This window comes from Salmo salar, chromosome 27 (assembly GCF_965601325.2).
Source record: "Salmo salar chromosome 27, fSalSal1, whole genome shotgun sequence".
Classification (NCBI taxonomy): Eukaryota; Metazoa; Chordata; class Actinopteri; order Salmoniformes; family Salmonidae; genus Salmo; species Salmo salar.
The window spans coordinates 25388147-25412686 of NC_138317.1; the positions used below are offsets into that span (position 1 = coordinate 25388147).

Sequence of the window (24540 nt, forward strand, 5' to 3'; positions counted from 1 at the left end):
CAGAAAGCTGAGGCAAACAGACACTTTCATTACAGGATTCATGAGGATAATGGATATAGCCTTCGAACTCAACTATGGACATCACAGCCAGTTCCATTGTTCCCCTCTAATCAGGGACTGATTTAGACCTGGGACACCAGGTGGGTGCAATTAATAATCAAGAACCAGCAGGCTCCGGAGGTGAATGAATGTGTAGCCCGCACTGATGTGACCAATACATTTCTTAACTCACACAACCAAGTCTAAGGGTCGCAAAATGTGGCTACATGGTCACAGTTTGAAGCCCTGCCTTGTAAGCTTTTCACAATAGGCATACTCTCTAACTTTAATTTTACTTCAATTAAAAAGGCCTTCATCCTCGCAATCAACAGTAGCCTAGGCCAAAGCTCCTCTCTTGCTTTCTCTCTCTCTTCAGCAGCAGGGCAGCCGCTGACACACACACACACACACACACACACACACACACACACACACACACACACACACACACACACACACACACACACACACACACACACACACACACACACACACACACAGTGTTCTAGGTCTACAGGATGCTCGGTGTCCCTCTTCCTGGAGATCTTGCTGGGAACCTCTCAGTATCTAGGCTCTGTGAACCCTGCCAATCCGTCCACACACACACGCACACACACACAGTATCTGGGCTGTGTGAGCCCTGCCTATCCGTCCGGCGTTCCGGCTTCTCCGACAGCGTCTCTGGGAAAGACAGACGCTCATTTCCCGTTCACACGCTTCCACCCCAGCTCGGAGCGTCACGGCTGTGTGAGTGTGAGAGAGTTTGTCAGAGTCCAGCCTTTCCTTCCCCCAGTGTGTGTTATTCAGGGAACCCAGTGTCCCAGTCACGCGCAGACACTGCTCCTTCTAAGCTACAGGACTGTATCGCTAGTACAGACAGGAAAATGTTCTGGCATTCATGCCATGACATTAAGGAGTTTACCACATCAGTCACCGGCTTCATTAATTAATCTGTTGTCCCTCTAACCACTCTGACATCAATGCAATTGAAAATCACATCCAACATTTATCTTAACAGTATCAAGCTTTTAAAACTCATCTCACTGTGATCGATCAAAAGGTTGAAACTGAGTGGAAAACATGGTCGTTGTGGATGTTATTTCAAAGCCAAAGAAAATAGACAGCTCTTTGTAAGGTGATGATAAAAATGTAACCTACGCATATTAGAGCTTATGTATACACATAGGCCTATAGGACGGACCTTCGTGTCTTAGAGTAATGATGGACTGTTGTTTCTCTTTGCTTGTTTGAGCTGTTCTTGCCATAATATGGACTTGGTCTTTTACCAAATAGGGCTATTTTCTGTATACCCCCCTACTTTGTCACAACACAGCTGATTGGCGCAAACGCATTAAGAGGGAAAACATTTACACAAATGAACAAGGCCCACCTGTTACTTGAAATGCATTCCAGATGACTCCTCATGAAGCTGGTTGAGAGAATGCCAAGAGTGTGCAAAGCTGTCATCAAGGCAAAGGGTGATTACTTTGAAGTATCTCATATAAAATATATATTTTTTAATTTGTTCAACACTTTTTTTGGTTACTACATGATACCATATGTGGTGTTTCATAATTTTGATGTCTTCTATTATTCTACCATGTAGAAAATAGTACAAATAAAGAAACCCTGGAATGAGTAGGTGTGTCCAAACTTTGTGTTCTTTATAAGCCTAGACATTTCTATATGCAATCCTGTTTGAAAGCAGAGTTTTGATGGTTGCCACTGAAAAGAGGAGGATTCCAGGTGCTACTATATTTATTTCTCAGCAGCTAAAATTAAGCACATGCTCCACTATAAAACTGGAATAGCCTGCCGGACAGGATTGAAAAACAAACTGTGGCCACAATTTGCTATTAGAGTGCATAGGGATGATGTCTTTTCCCCCTTGCCCCTGTTCCTACCCATTTGATAATGGGCCGTTCTAAATCGAAACAAATTGTACATACTAGTAAAGACAAGATTAAATTGAGAATAGTCAATTAAAATATGATCACTTGAGTGAACAGCTGTACAACCTGAGACGAGGAATGGAGCCCTAGCTTTTTTTGCAACTTTCTCAAATAGCCTATAGTCGCATAATTCTAACCCAACAGCGTTGCAGTTCTTGACACAAACCGGTGTCCCTGGCACCTACTACCATACCCTGTTCACGTAAATATTTTGGCTTGCCCATTCATACTCACAATGGCACACAGTCTCAATTGTCTCAAGGCTTAAAAATCCTTCTTTAACCTGTCACCTCCCCTTCATCTACACTGATTTGAAGTGGATTTAACAAGTGACATCAATAAAGGATCATATCTTTCCCCTGGTCAGTTTATGTCATGCAAAGAACAGTTGTTCTTAATGTTTTGTATACTTGGTGTAGGCCGACTCATTCTGTTCTTCTGAAATACATTTTCTTCCTATCATCATGTTTCTTTAGACCTGCCTAAAATAAATAATAGATTTATATTGATGGTGTATATTAAATGGATTTAATATACTTTTGTATATGTATGTTCCAAAGGCGCACATCAGCGGCTTGTATTCATGGAGATGTCTTTATGTTTATGTACGTGTTTATGTTAATTAACAGTCAATTACCGTGAGACCAGCAATCATTTACATGAAAATAACCAGCTAACAAAATGTCATGACTGCCACAGCCCTACGTATGTACATGTCCCAACCAGAAGCCATGAATTATAGGCAACATCTGCACTGAGCTAAAGGCTAGAGCTGCCACTTTCAAAATGCGGGAAACTAATCTGGATGCATATAATAAATCCCGCTACAACCTATAAGACCTCAAACAGGCTAAGCATCAATAGAGGACTAATACCTAATCCTACTATGCCGACTCTGATGCATGTCGGATGTAGCAGAGCTTTCAAACTAGCACGGATTACAAAGGGAAACCCAGCTGCGAGCCTCCCAGTGACAACAGATGAGCTAAATGCCTTCTATGCTTGCTTCAAGGCAAGTAACACTGAACCATGCATGAGAGCACTGGCTGTTCCGGACGACTGTGTGATCTCATTCTCCGTATGGCCCTGCGGCCTTGTGAATGTTAACTTGTTTAAAGGTCTTACGAGCTTTAGAAGTTAACATTCAGAAGGGCGCAGGGCCAGATGGATTACCATGACGCGTACTCCTAGCATGCGCTGACCAGCTGGCAAGTGTTTCACTGACATTTTCAACCTCTCCCTGACCCAGTCTGTAATACCTACATGTTTCAAGCAGCCCACCATAGTCACTATGCCCAAGAACGCCAATGTAACCTTTCTAAATGACTATCACCCCATAGCACTCATATCTTTAGCCATGAAATGCTTTGAAAAGCTGAGCATGGCTTACATCAACACCATCGCAGATGCACTAGACAGTCTCCAATTCGCATACCACCCCAACAGATCCAAAGATGATGCAATCTCCATTGCACTCCACACTGCCCTCTCCCACCTGGACAAGAGGAACACATTTTTTACATTTACATTTTAGTCATTTAGCAGGCGCTCTTATCCAGAGCGTCTGCTAAAAAAAATAATTGTACTGGCCCCCCGTGGGAATCAAACCCACAACCCTGGCGTTGCACACACCATGCTGGCATTGCAAACACCATGCTCTACCAACTGAGCCACAGGGAAGGCTCAGTTGGTAGAGACTGGTATTCATTGACTACAACTCAGCATTCAACACCCTTGTGCCCTCTAAGCTCATCACTAAACTAAGGAACCTGGGACTGAACACCTCCCTCTGCAACTGGACTTCCTGACAGGCCACCCCATTGGTTAGGGTAGACAACACATCTGCCATGCTGACCCTCAACACCAGGGGCCCCTCAGGGGTGCGTGCTTAGTCCCCTCCTGTACTCCCTGTTCGCCAATGACTGCGTAGCCGCATGACTCCAACACCATTCTTAAGTTTGCTGATGACACGACGGCGGTAGGCCTGATCACCGACAACGATGAGACCGCCTATAGGGAGGAGGTCAGAGAATGCCAGGACAACAACCTCTCCCTCAACATCAGCAAGACAAATGAGCTGATCGTGGACTACATGAAACAGAGGGCGCAGTACGCCCCCATTCACATCAGAGCTGTAGAGGAGGGGGTTGAGAGTTCCTCTGTGCCCACATCACTAAGGATCTACAATGGTCCACACACACACACACACACAACACAGTCATGAAAAGTGCACAACAATTCCGCTTCCCCCACAGGAGGTTGAAAAGATTTGGCATGGGCCCTCAGCGCTTTAAAAAGTTCTACAGCTGCAACGTTGAGAGCATCTTTACTGGCTTCATCACTGCTTCGTTTGGCACCTGCTTGGCATCTGACCGTAAGGCGCTACAAAGGTTAATGCGTACAGCCCAGTACATCACTGGGGCCAAGCATCCTGCCATGCAGGACCTCTACCAGGTGGTGTCAGAGGAAGGCCCTAAAAATGGTCAAGGACTCCAGCCACCCAATTCATAGACTGTTCCCTCTACTACTGCACGCCAAGCAGTAGCGATGCACCAAATCTGGAACCAACAGGACCCTCAACAGCTTCTACCCCCAAGCCATAAGCTAAATAGTTAGTGCGGGTAGCTATTTGGTTAACAATTTTACTGTTCATTATCTATCCTGTTTCCTAGTCATTTTACCCCTAACTATATGTACATATCTACCTCAGTTACCTTGTACCCCTGCACATCGACTCGGTATTGGTACCCTGTGTATATAGCCAAGTTATCGTTACTCATTGTGTATTTATTCATTTTATTATTACATGTTATTACTTTTCTTTTCTTTCTCTATTTTCTTTCTCTCTGCATTGTTGCGAAGAGCCCATAAGTAAGCGTTTCACTGTTAGTCTACACCTGTTGTATACAACCTTATTTATACCTACACACCAAGGTCAAAAGTTATTTATACATGTTACCGACTTCTTCCCACACACAAACACAGGGTCTTACCAGATAGCATAGCCTCCACAACAATGCAGACAAGAGTCTCAGACATGCCTTGTGGAAAGAGAGAGTTAGCCTACCATTACATTTTTTTTTTTAGACCTACGTGGTCTAAAATGAAAGGAAATACTATCACGAGAATCCACTTTTATAGATGAGAGCATACATTACATAAAAAGAAAGGGGGTAAATATGAGAAATGAGATCACTGCACACCATTGTAAATACAACTCATGTGTCTGTTTTATTTATTTAGCCTTTTGTACTTCAACAATTTGCACATTGTTACAACACTGTGCATAGCCATAATATAACATTTGAAATGTCTCTATTCTTTTGAAACATTTCTCAGTGAAATGTTTACTGTTCATTTCTGATTGTTTATTTCACGTTTGTTTATTATCTATTTCACTTGCTTTGGCAACATAAACACATGTTTCCCATGCTAATAAAGCCATGTGAATTAGAGCGAGTGAGTGTACTTAGTTTTCACTGGCACTGTTCTCTTCTAGAATAGACGGGACTTCTCTCTTTCTTACCATCTTTCCTGTAATTCTTCCCTCTGTCTTTCTGTGTGTCTGTATCTATGTCATTTTCTCTCTCCATCCCTCTATATTAGTTGCTGTATGATCTGAAACTGAATAGATTTGAAAGTTTTTAAACGTTCAGACCTACAGTACCAGTCAAAAGTTTGGACACACCTACTCATTCAAGGGTTTTTATTTTTACTATCTTCTATATAGTTTAGATATCTTTGCTATTATTCTTCCTATGGAATCATGTAGTAACCAAAAAAGTGTTAAACAAATCAAAATATATTTTATATTTGAGATTCTACAAAGTAGCCACCCTTTGCCTTGATGATAGCTTGGCACACTCTTGGCATTCTCTCAACCTGCTTCATGGTAGTCATGCCTTGTTAATTTGTGGTATTTCTTTCCTTTTAATGTGTTTGAGCCAATCAGTTGGGTTGTGACAAGGTAGGGGTGGTATACAGAAGTTGGACCAAGTCCATATTATGGCAAGAAAAGCTCAAATAATCAGAAAAAAACAACAGTCCATCATGACTTTAAGACATGAAGGTCAGTCAATCTGGAACATTTCAAGAACTTTGAAAGTTTCTTCAAGTGCAGTTGCAAAAACCGATAAGCTTTATGATGAAACTGGCTCTCATGAGGACCGCCACAGAAAAGGAAGACACAGAGTTACCTCTGCTGCAGAGGATAAGTTCATTAGAGTTACCAGCCTCAGAAATTGCAGCCCAAATAAATGCTTCACAGAGTTCAAGTAACAGACACATCTCAACATGAACTGTTCAGAGGAGACTGCGTGAGTCAGACTTTCATGATCGAATTGCTGCAAAGAAATCACTACTAATGGACACCAATAATAAGACGAGACTTGCTTGGGCCAAGAAACAGGAGCAATGGACATTAGACCAGTGGAAATCTGTCCTTTGGTCTGATGAATTCAAATTTGAGATTTTTGGTTCCAACTGCCGTGTCCTTGTGAGACGCGGAGTAGGTGAACAGATGATCTCCACATGTGTGATTCCCACCGTGAAGCATGGAGGAGGTGGTGTGGGGTGCTTTGCTGGTGACACTGTCAGTGATTTTATTTAGAATTCAAGGCACTCTTAGCCAGCGTGGCTACCACAGCATTCTGCAGCGATACGCCATCCCTTCTGGTTTGCACTTAGTGGGACTGTCATTTGTTTTTCAACAGGACAATGACCCAAAACACACCTCCAGGCTGTGTAAGGGCTATTTGACCAAGAAGGAGAGTGATGGAGTGCTGCCTCAGATGACCTGGCCTCCACAATCACCTGACCTCAACCCAATTCAGATGGTTTTGGATGAGTTGGACTGCAGAGTGAAGGAAAGCAGCCAACAGGTGCTCAGCTTATGTGGGAACTCCTTCAAGACTGTTGGAAAAGCATTCCAGGTGAAGCTGGTTGAGAGAATGCCAAGCGTGTGCAAGCTGTCATCAAGGCAATGGGTAGCTACTTTGAAGAATCTTACATTTATTTTGATTTGTTTAACACTTTTTTGGTTACTACATGATTCCATACGTGTTATTTCATAGTTTCGATGTCTTCACGCTTATTCTACAATGCAGAAAATAGTAAAAATGAAAAACCCTTGAATGAGTAGGTGTGTCCAAACTTTTGACTCATACTGTAAGCCATGTTCTCATAGACCTCAGCTTTAGACCGCTTTTAGTAAGGACACGTGAAGTTGAGTGTGTGTGTGGGTGCGTGCGCAACTGGCTCTCACTATCTCACATCCGAATTAGACGTTCATCCATGTTTCTCAAACATCAAATTTGGAAGTATTTAAGGTTACGTTTAGGCATTAACTCTCAAAAACAACATAGCTGGATTTGAACTTGCAACCTTTGGAATCAGAGGCATAAGGTAGACGGTAACAGCACTCACTGTTGCCCCTAGTGGCCAGTTTCCACCTCATCTCCCAATGTCCACAGACATGGATGGACGTCAAATACTGACTTGTATCACAGGTGACCTGGCTGGCGTGTGTGAGTGAGAAGGCAGTTTCCCAGACAATGGGAATGGCCAGTCTTACACAAGTCTCAGTCAGGCCCTCTGGGTTAGCTGCCCTCACCACTGCCTGTCTCATTGGCTTGGTTTACTTTGGCATCTGTGTGTGTGTGTGGCCTCCACAATCACCTGACCTCAACACAATTCAGATGGTTTGGGATGAGTTGGACCGCAGTGTGAAGTTAAAGCAGCCAACAAGTGCTCAGCATATGTGGGAACTCCTTCAAGACTCTTGGAATAGCGTTCCTCATTTTTTTATTTTATTTGAACTAGGCAAGTCTGTACTATATTGTTGACTGTATGTTTTGTTTATTCTATGTGTAACTCTGTGTTGTTGTATGTGTCGAATTGCTATGCCTTATCTTGGCCAGGTCGCAGTTGCAAATGAGTACTTGTTCTCAACTAGCCTACCTGGTTAAATAAAGGTGAAATATTTTATTTTTTTAAAAGTCAGTTAAGAACAAATTCTTATTTACAATGACAGCCTAACCCGGCCAACGCTGGGCCAATTGTGCGCTGTCCAATGGGACTTCCAATCACGGCCGGTTGTGATACAGCCTGGAATAGAACCAGGGTCTGTAGTGACCCCTCTAGCACTGAGATGCAGTGTCTTAGACCGCTGTGTCACTCGGGAGCCCCCCCCCTTGAATGAGTATGTGTGTCCAAACTATTGACTGGTACTGTATATTTGGACACACCTACTCACTCAAGGGTTTTTCTTAATTTTTACTATTTTCTACATTGTAGAATAACAGGGAAGATGTCAAAACTATGAAATAACACACATGGAATCATGATAAACAAATCAACATATATTTAAGATTCTTCAGAGTAGCCACCCTTTGCCTTGACCAGTGAGATCATATACCTCAGATTTTGAAATCTAATTTCAAAATAGTCTGAGAAGAAAAACATTGACAAGGCAATTCAAGCATAGCCAATATGAAGTGATAATGTAATGGGCGTATAGCCTACTACAAACCTCATTGCTACAGTACTGTTTTTAATATGTTCAAATTGCACAGGCTTATGTTTTTTAAGTGATGTTTAAAAAAAAATCTGAGCAGTAGATCTTGGCTTGCATTTTGATTCAGAAATTGATCTTGACTCAAAGGTTGGTGATCACTGTTGTAGTTAATTACCACGTTTTCTGCACAAAACTATGTCGAATATTGGCCTGTTGGAAACTACAACTCCCTACTACATCCCACAGTTCAGGCTTGATCAGATTTATCTCGACAGAAACTTCACATTGAGCTCACAGAAAGAAAAAAAACCGAAATGGAATTCAAATAAATGAACAGACTTTGGTCAATTAGTTGTTCAAAAAACAAAACATTTTGTTAATCTCTCAGCACTAAGACAGAGGGACAGAAAGATAGAAAGAGTGAGAGAGGCAGAATGAGAGACAGAAAGAGGAATGTCTGTAATGTAATGTAATACTGAGTCATAATCAGCCTCATGTGTGGATTGCTGCATGCCAGCTGGCCCCTAATACAGCCTGCATGAGAACACACACACACATGCAAGCATTCACGTACACACAACATAAAATGTTATGTTAAGTAGCCCCACAGCAAGAGAGAGAGCTGTGGGTTGTCATAGGTCACATCCACAGAGATACATTTCTGTGTGTGTGTGTATATATATGTGTATGTATGTATGTATGTGTGTGTGTGTGTGTGTGTGTGTATATATATATGTATATATATGTGTGTATATATATATATATATGTGTGTGTGTGTGTGTGTGTGTGTGTATATGTGTGCGTCAGTAAAACTCTTCTTTCACATTACATCTTAATTATTAACACCCTCTTCCCTTCCATCAATCCCCTTTCCTCCACGACCCTCCTGACTCCTTCCTTCTCGCTCCGACTTCCTCACACCTCTTCCCGCCCTCTTCCTCCCTCCAGCTCAGATATCTGACCATGTCATGGAGAGAGAGATGGAAGCGAGGCGTCTAGACATTATGAGCATGCAGAATTATGTGGTTGTTAGTCTGGGTCAGTCTGTGTGTGTGTGTGTGTGTGTGTGTCACACCGAGACGCTCGCTCACACACTCGTGGTCTTAACTTGATTAGAGGCCACAGTTCAGCCTCAAACTCAATTTACCACTTAACTAACCTTGTCTTAACCACACACACACTGTGGTCTACCCCCTTATCATGACTCAGGCTCTCTAACAGATAAACAGATAACAGATTCCCCCCTTGCAAGAAAAACAGAACTTTGTTTTTACATTTTTGTTTTTAAAGGTTTTTCAACCTCTATTGGTTTTAGGTTTCAGGGAGGTAGAGCGAAACACAAATGATGTTAAGTAGTACGGAACACACACACACTCAATGATCTTATGGCATTTATCACCGAACCTCTACATGTAGTAAGGAGAAGGGGGGGGGGGGGGGGAGCGCGAGCGCGAGATTGAAGCCAAGGGTTACAGAAACAGTCTTCCACATTTTTATTTGATGTTCTAAAAAAAGACTTGTGCCTCTGGGCTCGTTTAAAAGCAAGAATTACATTACAGATGGACTGACTCAATCAATCACACAGACACACACACACACACACACACACACACAGATGCCAAAGTAAACCAAGCCAATGAGACAGGCAGTGGTGAGGGCAGCTAACCCAGAGGGCCTGACTGAGAATTGTGTAAGACTGGCCATTCCCATTGTCTGGGAAACTGCCTTCTCACTCACACACGCCAGCCAGGTCACCTGTGATACAAGTCAGTATTTGACGTCCATCCATGTCTGTGGACGTTGGGAGATGAGGTGGAAACTGGCCACTAGGGGCAACAGTGAGTGCTGTTACCGTCTACCTTATGCCTCTGATTCCAAAGGTTTCAAGTTCAAATCCAGCTATGTTGTTTTTGAGATTTAATGCCTAAACGTAACCTTAAATACTTCCAAATTTGATGTTTGAGAAACATGGATGAACGTCTAATTCGGATGTGAGATAGTGAGAGCCAGTTGCGCACGCACCCACACACACACTCAACATCACGTGTCCTTACTAAAAGTGGTCTAAAGCTGAGGTCTATGAGAACATGGCTTACAGTATGAGTCAAAAGTTTGGACACACCTATTCATTCAAGGGTTTTTCATTTTTACTATTTTCTGCATTGTAGAATAAGCGTGAAGACATCGAAACTATGAAATAACACGTATGGAATCATGTAGTAACCAAAAAAGTGTTAAACAAATCAAAATAAATTTGAGATTCTTCAAAGTAGCCACCAGTTGCCTTGATGACAGCTTGCACATGCTTGGCATTCTCTCAACCAGCTTCACCTGGAATGCTTTTCCAACAGTCTTGAAGGAGTTCCCACATAAGCTGAGCACCTGTTGGCTGCTTTCCTTCACTCTGCAGTCCAACTCATCCCAAACCATCTGAATTGGGTTGAGGTCAGGTGATCTGAGGCAGCACTCCATCACTCTCCTTCTTGGTCAAATAGCCTGGAGGTGTGTTTTGGATCATTGTCCTGTTGAAAAACAAATGACAGTCCCACTAAGTGCAAACCAGAAGGGATGGCGTATCGCTGCAGAATGCTGTGGTAGCCACGCTGGCTAAGAGTGCCTTGAATTCTAAATAAAATCTCTGACAGTGTCACCAGCAAAGCACCCCACACCACCTCCTCCATGCTTCACGGTGGGAATCACACATGTGGAGATCATCTGTTCACCTACTCCGCGTCTCACAAGGACACGGCAGTTGGAACCAAAAATCTCAAATTTGAATTCATCAGACCAAAGGACAGATTTCCACCGGTCTTATGTCCATTGCTCCTGTTTCTTGGCCCAAGCAAGTCTCTTGTTATTATTGGTGTCCATTAGTAGTGGTTTCTTTGCAGCAATTCGACCATGAAGGCCTGATTCACGCAGTCTCCTCTGAACAGTTCATGTTGAGATGTGTCTGTTACTTGAACTCTGAAGCATTTATTTGGGCTGCAATTTCTGAGGCTGGTAACTCTAATGAACTTATCCTCTGCAGCAGAGGTAACTCTGGGTCTTCCTTTCCTGTGGCGTTCCTCATGAGAGCCAGTTTCATCATAGCGCTTGATGGTTTTTGCAACTGCTCTTGAAGAAACGTTCAAAATTCTTGAAATGTTCCAGATTAACTGACCTTCATGTCTTAAAGTAATGATGGACTGTCGTTTCTCTTTGCTTATTTTAGCTGTTCTTGACATAATATGGACTTGGTCTTTTACCAAATAGGGCTAGCTTCTGTATACCACCCCTACCTTGTCACAACACAACTGATTGGCTCAAACACATTAAGAAGGAAAGACATTCCACAAATTAACTTTTAACAAGGCACACCTGTTAATTGAAATGCGTTCCAGGTGACTTCCTCATGAAGCTGGTTGAGAGAATGCCAAGAGTGTGCAAAGCTGTCATCAAGGCAAAGGGTGGCTACTTCGAAAAACATATAATTTTAAATATACACTGCTCAAAAAAATAAAGGGAACACTAAAATAACACATCCTAGATCTGAATGAATGAAATAATCATATTAAATACTTTTATCTTTACATAGTTGAATGTGCTGACAACAAAATCACACAAAAATAATCAATGGAAATCCAATTTATCAACCCATGGAGGTCTGGATTTGGAGTCACACTCAAAATTAAAGTGGAAAACCACACTACAGGCTGATCCAACGTTGATGTAATGTCCATAAAACAAGTCAAAATGAGGCTCAGTAGTGTGTATGGCATCCACGTGCCTGTATGACCTCCCTACAATGCCTGGGCATGCTCCTGATGAGGTGGCGGATGGTCTCCTGAGGGATCTCCTCCCAGACCTGGACTAAAGCATCCGCCAACTCCTGGACAGTCTGTGGTGCAACGTGGCGTTGGTGGATGGAGCGAGACATGATGTCCCAGATGTGCTCAATTGGATTCAGGTCTGGGGAATGGGCGGGCCAGTCCATAGCATCAATGCCTTCCTCTTGCAGGAACTGCTGACACACTCCAGCCACATGAGGTCTAGCATTGTCTTGCATTAGGAGGAACCCAGGGCCAACCGCACCAGCATATGGTCTCACAAGGGGTTTGAGGATCTCATCTCGGTACCTAATGGCAGTCAGGCTACCTCTGGCGAGCACATGGAGGGCTGTGCGGCCCCCCAAAGAAATGCCACCCCACACCATGACTGACCCACCGCCAAACTGGTCATGCTGGAGGATGTTGCAGGCAGCAGAATGTTCTCCACGGCGTCTCCAGACTCTGTCACGTCTGTCACATGTGCTCAGTGTGAACCTGCTTTCATCTGTGAAGAGCACAGGGCGCCAGTGGCGAATTTGCCAATCTTGGTGTTCTCTGGCAAATGCCAAACGTCCTGCACGGTGTTGGGCTGTAAGCACAACCCCCACCTGTGGACGTCGGACCCTCATACCACCCTCATGGAGTCTGTTTCTGACCGTTTGAGCAGACACATGCACATTTGGGGCCTGCTGGAGGTCATTTTGCAGGGCTCTGGCAGTGCTCCTCCTTGCACAAAGGCGGAGGTAGCGGTCCTGCTGCTGAGTTGTTGCCCTCCTACGGCCTCCTCCACGTCTCCTGATGTACTGGCCTGTCTCCTGGTAGCGCCTCCATGCTCTGGACACTACGCTGACAGACACAGCAAACATTCTTGCCACAGCTCCTATTGATGTGCCATCCTGGATGAGCTGCACTACCTGAGCCACTTGTGTGGGTTGTAGACTCCATCTCATGCTACCACTAGAGTGAAAGCACCGCCAGCATTCAAAAGGGACCAAAACATCAGCCAGGAAGCATAGGAACTGAGAAGTGGTCTGTGGTTACCACCTGCAGAACCACTCCTTTATTGGGGGTGTCTTGCTAATTGCCTATAATTTCCACCTGTTGTCTATTCCATTTGCACAACAGCATGTGAAATGTATTGTCAATCAGTGTTGCTTCCTAAGTGGACAGTTTGATTTCACAGAAGTGTGATTGACTTGGAGTTACATTGTGTTGTTTAAGTGTTCCCTTTATTTTTTTGAGCAGTATATTATTGTTTAGCAGTCTTTTGGGTACTACATGATTCCATTTGGTTACTACATGATTCCATATGTGTTATTTCATCGTTTTGATATCTTCACTATTATTCTACAATGTAAAAAGAAAAGAAAAACCCTTGAATGAGTAGATGTGTCAACTTCTGACTGTGTGTGTGTGTGTGTGTGTGTGTGTGTGTGTGTGTGTGTGTGTGTGTGTGTGTGTGTGTGTGTGTGTGTGTGTGTGTGTGTGTGTGTGTGCGTGTAAGTATGTATGTCACAGTATCAACTTTGCTGTGCGCTCAAGGCTTCTTTTTCCTGTCTATAGGCTCAAGGAAACAGTGCAGAAACTGTGATCTGAGCTATCTGATTGGCCAGTAGTAGGCTTGATTTGCTCTCTGGGCTCGTCAACAGCACGAAACAAATAACACATTTTTGAACCGACCATTTTTGAACCGACCTCAAAGCACTAGTTGCTCAGCACTAGTCTCATTATTATTGTTATTCACAATTTATACACTTGAATAATTGCTAGATTTTATTCAGTTTAAACTAAAATAATAAATCAATGGATAAACTAGAATAAACTAGAATCTAAATAAATATCAAATGATTTGTCACTCACTGTCTCTCTCCCTCTCTTAATCCCCCTCCCTCTCTCCTCTGTATCTTCCATTTTCTCTCAGCAGAATAGCTGAGCAATCCCCAGTCTCTCTCGCTCTCTCTCTCCCCCCTCTCCTGTCTGCCAGCCCCTATAGCTGACCCGTAATCCCAGTCTAAAACTAAAGAACTCTTTACAGACTCTTCCACTTTAACTAGTGACCAAACTGTTTCTCCCCCACAGCCCCATGAAAGACAACAGATACCTGTTCCTCATACTGCTCCATACCTGACCCTTCATCCCTTCATCCCTCCATCTCACACTCATCTGTAGAGGAGAGGAGGGCTGGAATGGAGAGGAGAATAGAGGGGGAGGGAAGAAAACAAAGGGGGAAGGTTGGTCTGATAGGAGAAATTGAAACCGTGAGGCAGCTAGAAAATGTTTGGAGATGCGTGACTATGACTGTGTGTGTGTGTGTGTGTGTGTGTATGCGTGCATGCATTTGTTTGTACGTCGTGTGTGACATGAAGTGAATTCTCTGCACGCATGACGCACACACACAAACACACACCGCACTAATCCACTGGCTGAGTCTTAGAGAGAGGAGCATTCAGGCATTATCCTGCCCAGCATGAGAGGAAGTGCTCTCCTCTCTCTCTCTCTCTCTCTCTCCTTCTCTTTCTTTCCCTCTCTCTCTCTTTCTTGCCCTCCTCTCCTTTTCGTTCCCCCTCTCCTTCTCTCTCCCTGTCTCTCTCCCCCAACAATATTCCTTGTTCTATTTCAATGTCCCATCCGTTGCTCCTTCTCCCTCTGCCAATCTCGTGTTCACTTTACCTCTCAGTCCCTCCCTCTCTTCCTCTCCTTTCCCCTCCTTCCCCCTATCCCTCCCCCTTTCTCTCACTCCACTCTCTCTCTCTGTCTCAGTAAAGTGAGGCTCAGTGTGAAAATGCCATCGTGCTCTCCTGACTGTTGCCTCTTTCAGGCTGTAGAGGTAAGCATGTTTGTGTGTAGTGGGTAGCTTGTGTGTGGGTAGAGTGTGTGTGTGTGTATAACTTTAGCGGTGATGACATTCCACATTTAGAAACTTTCTCAAACTACTAAGAGACGCAATAAATACTTTTCTTTTGTTTCTGGAGTCTCCTTTCTAGTGCGTACCCTTTGTGTTCTCTGCTGTCCTGTCTCTGTCCTGTCCTGTAATGGTCAAGACACAGCCTGGGCACTGGGCTGAGACGGTGGAAGGAGGAGGCAGAGAGAGCTGTGGCGTCACTTTTGGTTTCCTGTGATTCTCTGTGTTCTACCGTGGAGTTGTTTCTATTGTTGTGATTCTGTGTTTTACTATTGTGTTTCTATTGTTGTGTGATTCTGTGTTTTACTATTATGTTTCTATTGTCGTGTGATTCTGTGTTCTACTCTGGACTTGTTTCTAGTGTCGTGTCTTGATGGGTTTGGGGATAAAACTTAATGATGGAAATTTAGGCACGTTTTCTGCGGACACACACACAACACGCTCACACCCACCCTTACACACACACAACACGCTCACACCCACCCTTATACACACACACACACACACACACACACACACACACACACACACACACACACACACACACACACACACACACACACACACTTCACTGCTGGGAGGAAGAAGATTAGGATGGAGAGATGGTTAGATAGAGATATCTCTATCAATAGGGTTTTGCTCACAGGTATATGTGTGAATTTGAGTAAATGTGGTTGTGTTTTTGAGGCGTGAATATTTGTGTGTGTATATCATTAAGTGTGTATGTGTATGTTTAAGTGTGAGTACTGTGTATGTTTAGGTGAATGTATGTATATGTTTAGTGCGTATATCTCAGAGGTATTTATGTACACTACCAGTCAAAAGTATTAGAACACCTACTCATTCAAGGGTTTTTCTTTATTTTTTACTATTTTCTACATTGTAGAATAATAGTGAAGATATCAAAACGATGAAATAAAGGGTGGCTATTTGAAGAATCTCAAATATAAAATATATTTAGATTTGTTTAAACACTTTTTTTAGTTACTACATGATTCCATATGTGTTATTTCATAGTTTTGATGTCTTCACTATTATTCTACAATGTAGAAAAAAGTACAAATAAAGACGAACCCTTGAATGAGTAGGTGTTCTAAAACCTTTGATTGGTAGAGTATGTATTTATGGTGTGTGTGTATACTGTATCTCAGGCATATTGTTAAATGTGTATGTTCAGGTGCGTTTGTGTAACCACGGGTGAACTGTTTTTCTGACAAGAAACGTATGTCATGGTCATGGTCAGCATTCGAGAATATCCTCATTTACATCAAATCAAATGATATTTGTCACGTGCCGAATACGACAGGTGTAGACCTTGTGAAATGCTTACTTACAAACCCTTAACAGACAATGTGGTTTTAAGTAAAATAAGAGTGAAGAAAATATTTACTAAATTACCTAAAGTGAAAAAAGTAACGCAATAACAATAGTGAGGCTATGTACAGGGGGTACCGGTACCGAGTCAATGTGCAGGGGTACAGGTTAGTCGAGGTAATTGAGGTAATATGCACATGTAGGTGGGGGTAAAGCGACTATGCATAGATAATAAACATTGAGTAGCAGGGGGAGGTCAATGTAAATAGTCTGGGTAGCCATTTTATTAGTTGTTCAACAGTCTTATGGCTTGGGGGTAGAAGCTGTTAAGGAGCCTTTTGGACCTAGATTTGGCGGGCTGGTACTGCCTGCCATGTGATAGCAGAGAGAACAGTCTGTACCACAGGATCCGGATTCAACCATCTGGATAGAACGTAGAACAGATACAAAGTGTGTGTGTCAGTCTGAGAAACAGACACACAGTAGGACTAAGTCTAACAGCTCAGTGGCGATCAGGACTAGGCTGTTTTATTAACATTTCAACTGACTCAAAATGGCCGTTATTTAGTCTGGATTATTATGACATGAATATAAGGCAGACAGTCATGCTTATGACAAGTCTTACAATGTGTTATAACTCCATCATAATGCATTATAGTTGCAGTGTTACAGTTTGAGCTCAGAAGGACAGTTTCTAGCGGCTCTATATGCCAATTTCCTGGACACAGATTTAGCCTAGTCATATTGAGCATGCCTTTTAGTCCGTGGGCTAGGCTTAACGGTTAACCGGCCCTTAATGTTTCCACTGCTCTTTACAGTGGCCTGTTTGTAAATGACTGTAAATGTATTTTGTGACCTTTCATTCAAATAACGGTGAACAGTGATGATGGGACAGGGACGTTGTCATATTGTTTTTATATGAATGCAATATTTCTCTCTCTCTCTCGCTGTGTGTGTGTGTGTGCAGATCATCAAGGTGTACAGTGAGGATGGAGCAGGGAAGGTGGTGGAGGTGCCGGCTGATATGAGGGCCAGAGACGTGTGTCAGCTTCTGGTCTATAAGAGCCACTGTCTGGATGACAACAGCTGGAGCCTGGTGGAGCATCACCCACTACTGGGCCTCGGTGTGTGTGTGTGTGTGTGTGTGTGTGTGTGTGTGTGTGTGTGTGTGTGTGTGTGTGTGTGTGTGTGTGTGTGTGTGTGTGTGTGTGTGTGTGTGTGTTAAGGAAGCATATACTGTAGACTCTAGCTACCTAAAAGCTTCAATCACATAAAATCCACAGTTCTGTTTAACCTTCTGTGACCTTTTTAGTGTGCTTTTATTGCCTCACCTTTTTAGTGTGGTTTTATTGCCTCACCTTTTTAGTGTGGTTTTATTGCCTCCCTCTTATTCTCTATCCTGTTTTCCACCAAGCTTTCCTATCTCTACTGACTGTTACTGGAATAGAAGACTGTTTTATACTTGGTAGATCATCGTAATTTCTGGAAAAACTGTATGGGAGAGATGGAATGTGAGAGGAGCGCAGAGAAAGGGAAGGGGTGGAGAGGGAGAGGGGGAAGGGTGCAGAGGCACGGTGTCAGTATCAGGCCAATGCTGCAAACAGCCAATCCCAGGGCTGCATTGTTCGAGCCCCCAGACAGCTCAGACAATCAGCTCTGTCCCTCTACTTCAACAGGAAATTCCCCTGCTAGATGCCAGGACAGAGTGGCGTAGACACACACACACACACACACACACCTTGAGCTCTGTGTTAGCCAGCAGTGAGGCACGGTATGGGTTCAACCCTTTTTGAGCAACTGTGGGTTTTAGCACTGTGTGTGTGCGTCCGCTCGTTCGTCCGTCCGACTTGGAACGTGTCAATATGGGTCTCCAATCAGCTGGAGTCATGTGATCTCAAGATCAAGAGAGAGAGAAAGGAGAACACAGACTTCTAGCCTATACATCACACTAGAGAGCGTTAACAATAAACGAGGTCTATTACTCTCAATACTCAACTTCAGCTTTTCATACAAACTACAGTTATTTCTGACTGTGCTTTGACAGGGGGATGAGTTAGAGGGAGGGAGGGAGGGAGGGAGGGAGGGAGGGAGGGAGGGAGGGAGGGAGGGAGGGAGGGAGGGAGGGAGGGAGGGAGAGAAATGGATGGGAAGAAGAGGGTGAGACAAAGGGAGGGAGGGAGAGAGGGAGGGAGGGAGGGGATTGGGTGGTAGGGTGAAAGGAGAGGGAGAGGACAGGAGAACTGGGCTCGGCTTCTCTGTCCAATCAAGTTAAATATATGACATCATCCTACTGCAATGCCAAAACCTGCTTCTCTCTCACGCGTGCGTGCTCACAGCCTACCAATCTCTTCCCTCTTCTCTTTTCCAGTGGCAGTTCAGATACTGGAAACAAGTGTGATAACAAACTGTAACAATGCAAATAAATGGGCTAACGGCTGATCTCTCTATTCTCCCTCTTCCTCCCCCTGTCCCCCTCCCCTCTGCAGAGCGCTGTCTGGAGGACCATGAGTTGGTGGTACAGGTTCAAGCCTCTATGACCAGCGACAGTAAATTCCTCTTCAGGAAGAACTATGCCAAGTATGAATTCTTCAGGAACCCCCTGGTGAGTCTTCTGTACACACGTGCACACACTCAGTCGCACACACTGCCTGAGGTGATTCAGCAAGAGGGAGTGACCTCACCTCAGTGCTTTGGTAATGACTAAAGTAAAACTACCATGTCGATCACACAAAAGGTAGGGGGGTGTGTGTGTGTATGAGCACTCGCCAAGGGATTACGTCAGGGGGTGAGATCATACTGCATCTACTCTGGATCGCTCTCCTCTCTCCATCTCTCTCTCTCTCCCCTATCCTCTCTGTCTCTCCTTCCTCCCCCTCTCTCTCCTCTTTCCATCTCTCTCTCTCTCTCCCCCCTGTCCTTTCTCTCCTTCTACCCTCTCTCAACTACTCTCACTCCTTCCTTCCTTCCTCTCTCTCTCCTCCCCTCTCTCTCTCATTCTCTCACACACCCTCTTAATAGTGGTTCCATCACTAATGTGATACTGAAGTCCCTGAAGTATTTTGCTCTCTGTTCTCTCATTCTATCTCTCTCTCTCTTAATCTCTCTATCTCTCTCCAGAACTTCTTTCCGGAGCAGATGGTGGCATGGTGTCAGGTATCTAACGGCTCCATCCCCCAGTCACAGCTCTTACAGGTGGAGTACTGTTCCACCACATGCACTAGTGCACACACATCAAATCAAAGTTTATTTGTCACTCGCGCCGAATACAACAGGTGTAGACCTTACAGTGAAATGCTTATTTTACAGGCCCTAACCAATAGTGCGATTTCTAAGTAAAAAATAGGTATTAGGTGAAACAGTAAAAAGACAGGGAAAAATAACAGTAGTTAGGCTATATACAGTAGCGAGGCTACATACAGGCACCGGTTAGTCGGGCTGATTGAGGTAGTATGTACATGTAGGCATGGTTAAAGAGACTATGCATATATGATAAACAGAGAGTAGCAGTAGCGTAAAAGAGGGGTTGGTGAGTGGTGGGACACAATGCAGATAGTCCGGGTAGCCAATGTGTGGGGGCACCGGTTAGTAGGGCTAATTGAGGTAGTATGTACATGAATGTATAGTTAAAGTGACGATGCATATATGATAAACAGAGAGTAGCAGCAGCGTAAAAGAGGGGTTGGGGGTGTCGGGACAATGCAAATAGTCCGTCAATGACGATGGGCATGCTCGGTCCTCCTTTTCCTGTAGTCCACAATCATCTCCTTTGTCTTGATTATGTTGAGGGATAGGTTGTTATCCTGGCACCACACGGCCAGATCTCTGACCTCTTCGCTATAGGCTGTCTCATCGTTGTCGGCTGTTGTATCATCTGCAAACTTAATGATGGTGTTTGAGTCGTGCCTGGCCATGCAGTCGTGGGTGACTAGGGAGTAGAGTAGGGGACTGAGCACGCACCCCTGAGGGGCTCCAGTGTTGAGGATCAGCGTGGCAGATGTGTTGTTACCTACCCTTACCACCTGGGGGCGGCCTGTCAGGAAGTCCAGGATCCAGTTGCAGAGGGAGGTGTTTAGTCCCAGGGGTCCTTAGCTTAGTGATGAGCTTTGAGGGTACTATGGTGTTGAACGCTGAGCTGTAGTCAATGAATAGCATTCTCACATAGGTGTTCCTTTTGTCCAGGTGGGAAAGGGCAGTGTGGAGTGCAATAGAGATTACATCATCTGTGGATCTCGATGGGGGGTATGCAAATTGGAGTGGGTCTAGGATTTCTGGGATAATGGTGTTGATGTGAGCCATGACCAGCCTTTCAAAGCACTTCATGGCTACGGACGTGAGTGCTACGGGTCTGTAGTCATTTAGGCAGGTTGCCTTAGTGTTCTTGGGCACAGGGACTATGCTGGTCTGCTTGAAACATGTTGGTATTACAGACTCAATCAGGGACATGTTGAAAATGTCAGTGAAGACACCTGCCAGTTGGTCAGCACATGCCCGGAGTACACGTCCTGGTAATCCGTCTGGACCCGCGGCCTTGTGAATGTTGACCTGTGCATGTACACATATGCACACCTCTATCCCCACCCACATCCACTAGCACACATTCCACAGAGTCCTTACTCACTCCCGTGTGTGTTTTGGTACAGAACTTCCTAAACTCCAGCAGCTGTCCGGAGGTGCAGGGGTTCCTCTATCTGAAGGAGTCTGGCAGGAAGTCCTGGAAGAGACTCTCCATGTTCCTCAGACGCTCTGGACTCTACTACTCCACTAAAGGATCCTCCAAGGTAGGAAGAAGATTAGGGATGTGTCCAAAAGGACTTCTCATTCCCTGTGTAGTACCCTAGTGCCCAATTATCTGTATAGTGCACTACACTAAAGAAACTACTCCAAGAAAGGACTGTTCAAACCTCCTCCCTCCATCCTCTCTCTAGGAGCCCAGACACCTCCAGTTGTTGTCAGACCTGGAGGACAGTAGTGTGTTCACAGTGACCACAGGGAGGAAGCTGCACAACGCCCCCACTGACTACCAGTTCTGTATCAAGGTGAGGGACACACTCACACACACGGCCCCAGGTAGCAGACAGACAGTCCTGTGATGTGTGTACCTCTGCGGGGGTTATCCCTGGAGGTAACCAGGTTATCCTGGCTCAGCCTAGTGGGATCGGCTGGGACAGGGCCTGCTAGGACACACTGAGCCTGACACACATCAATTGTTATTTGTCACATGCTTCATAAACAACCAGTGTAGACTAACAGCTTACTTACGGGCCCTTCCCAACAATGCAGAGAGAAAGAAAATAGAGAAATAATAGAAATAGTAAAACGTGTAATAATAAATACACAATGAGTAACGATATCTTGGCCTTTAGAAACTATTCATACCCCTTGACTTATTCCACAGTTTGTGTTACAGCCTGAATTCTAAATGGATTAAATCATTTTATTTCTATTTAGACACAGTACCCCATAATGACAAAGTGAAAATGTATATATATATATATATTTTTTGCAAATATATTGATAATGAAATACAGATATTTCTCATTTACATAAGTATTCACACTACTGAGTCAATACCTTTAGCAGCGATAACAGCAGTCAGTGTTTTTGGGTAAGTCTCTAAGAGCTTTCCACACCTGGATTGTGCAACATTTGCACATTATTATTTTCAAAATTCTTCAATCTCTGTCATTGGTGGTTGATCATTGCTAGACAACCATTTTCAAGTAGATTTAAGTCAAAACTGTAACTGTTACTGTAACTTGGCCACTCAGGAACATTCACTGTCTTGGTAAGCAACTCCAGTGTAGATTTGTTTTAGGTTATTGTCCTGCTGGAAGGTGAATTCATCTCCCAGTGTCTGGTGTAAAGCAGACTGAACCAGGTTTTTATCTAGGATTTTGCCTGTACTTAGCATACTTAGCGCTGTTCCATTTATTTTTTACCTGAAAAACTCCACAGTCCTTAATGATTACAGCCTTCCCATAACATGATGCGGCCACCACTATGCTCGAAAATATGGAGAATGGTACACCGTGTGTGTTGTATTGGATTTGCCCCAAACATAATACTTTGTATTCAGGACAAAAAAGTGAATTGCTTTGCCAAAAAGTTTTTGCAGTATTACTTAGTGCCTTGTTGCAAACAGGATACATGTTTTGGAATATGTTATTCGGTCCAGGCTTTCTTCTTTTCAGTTCGTCAATTAGGTTAGTATTGTGGATTAACTACAACGTTGTTGATCCATCCTCAGTTTTCTCCTATCACAGCCATTAAGCTCTGTAACTGTTTTAAAGTCTTTATTGGCCTCATGGTGAAATCCCTGACCGGTTTCCTTTCTCTCCGACAACTGAGTTAGGAAGGATGCTTGTATCTTAGGCCGTCATTGTAAATAAGAATTTGTTCTTAACTGACTTGACTAGTTAAAAAGGTTAAAACAAAATTAAAATCATCTTTGTAGTGACTGGGTGTGTTGATATACCATCTAAAGTGTAATGAATAACTTCACCATGCTCAGAGGAGTATTCAATGTCTTCCGAGTGGCGCAGCGGACTAAGTCACTGCATTGCAGTGCTAGAGGCATCACTAAAAACCCTGGTTCGTTCCCAGGCTGTGTCACAACCAGCCGTGATCAAGAGTCCCACAGGGCGGCGCACAATTGGCCCAGCGTCATCTGACATTGAATACTCCTCTGAGCATGGTGAAGTTATTCATTACACTTTAGATGGTATATCAACACACCCAGTCACTACAAAGATGACTTTTTAAAAATGTTAGCGGGTTTGGCCGGAGGAGGTTTGGTCGGAGGGGTCGGCTGTCATTGTAAGTAAGAATTTGTTCTTAACTGACTTACCTAGTTAAATAAAGGTTCAACATTTCTTCTTTTTTTTTTTTTTTTTACAAATAGGTGCCCTTCTTTTGCGAGGCATTGTTAAACCTCCCTAGACTTTGTGGTTGAATCTGTGTTTGAAATTTACTGCTCGACTGAGGGACCTTACAGATAATTGATTGTGTGGGGTACAGAGATGAGGTAGTCATTCAAAAACACTGTGTTAAACACTATTAGTGCCCACCAGAATGAGTCCATGCAAGTTATTATGGGACTTGTTAAGCAAATGTGTACTCCTTAACTTATTTAGGCTTGCCATTACAAAGGGGTTTAATACTTATTGATTCAAGACATTTTACCTGTTCATTTGTAGTTCATTTGTAAAAATGTCAAAAAACATAATTCCACTTTGACATTATGTTATTGTGTTTAGGTGTCCACATAGTGTATGTACATATAACTAGGAATAAAGTAACAGATAGTAAACAGTAGCAGCAGAGTATGTGATGAGTTAAAGTTAGTGCAAAAAGGGTCAATGCAAATAGTCTGGGCAGCTATTGGTTAACTATTTAACTAACTATTTAGCAGTTTTATGGCTTGGGGGTAGAATCTGTTCAGGATCCTGTTGACTCCAGACTTGGTGCATCAGTACCGCTTGCCGTGCGGTAGCAGAGAGAACAGTCTATGACTCGGGTGGCTGCAGTCTTTGGCAATTTTTAGGGCCTTCATCTGACACCACCTGGTATAGAGGTCCTGGATGGCAGGGAGCTTGGTCCCAGTGATGTACTGGGCTGTACTACCCTCTGTAGCGCCTTTCTATTGGATGTCAAGCAGTTGCCATACCAGACAGTGATCTTAGTTGGAGAGAATATTCAAGAGCTTCAAGCAATATCTAGTTATAGATTTAGTGAATACTGACTGACGGTTTGTCTAACTGAACATCTGATTGTTTGATTGACAGCCCAGTAATGTTCAATGATTGGCTGATTGTTTGATTGACAGCCCGGTAAGGTTCTGTGATTGGCTGATTGTTTGATTGACAGCCCAGTAAGGTGAGGAGTGAGTGCAAGGAGCTGAGGATGCTGTGTGCCGAAGATGAACAGAGCAGAACCTGCTGGATGACTGCCTTCAGACTGTTAAAGGTACAGTACACACACACACACACACACACACACACACACACACA

At 43.7% G+C, this 24540-nt stretch overlaps 1 protein-coding gene across 2 annotated transcripts in view; it reads left to right on the forward strand.

Moving 5' to 3' along the window:
* The window catches only part of LOC106588785 (growth factor receptor-bound protein 10), a 57546-nt gene that overhangs the window by 25212 nt on the left and 7794 nt on the right, over positions 1-24540 (forward strand). The window contains exons 1-7 of one of the 2 annotated variants that reach the window (XM_014178197.3): positions 14065-15142; positions 17499-17655; positions 19018-19133; positions 19649-19723; positions 21172-21309; positions 21457-21567; positions 24398-24496. In XM_014178197.3, the coding sequence (XP_014033672.3) occupies positions 14783-15142; positions 17499-17655; positions 19018-19133; positions 19649-19723; positions 21172-21309; positions 21457-21567; positions 24398-24496 (1056 nt within the window). In that variant the 5' untranslated portion in view covers positions 14065-14782. Of the gene's footprint in view, positions 1-14064; positions 15143-17498; positions 17656-19017; positions 19134-19648; positions 19724-21171; positions 21310-21456; positions 21568-24397; positions 24497-24540 lie in introns of those variants that run through there. The other variant, XM_014178196.3, reaches the window with a different exon arrangement.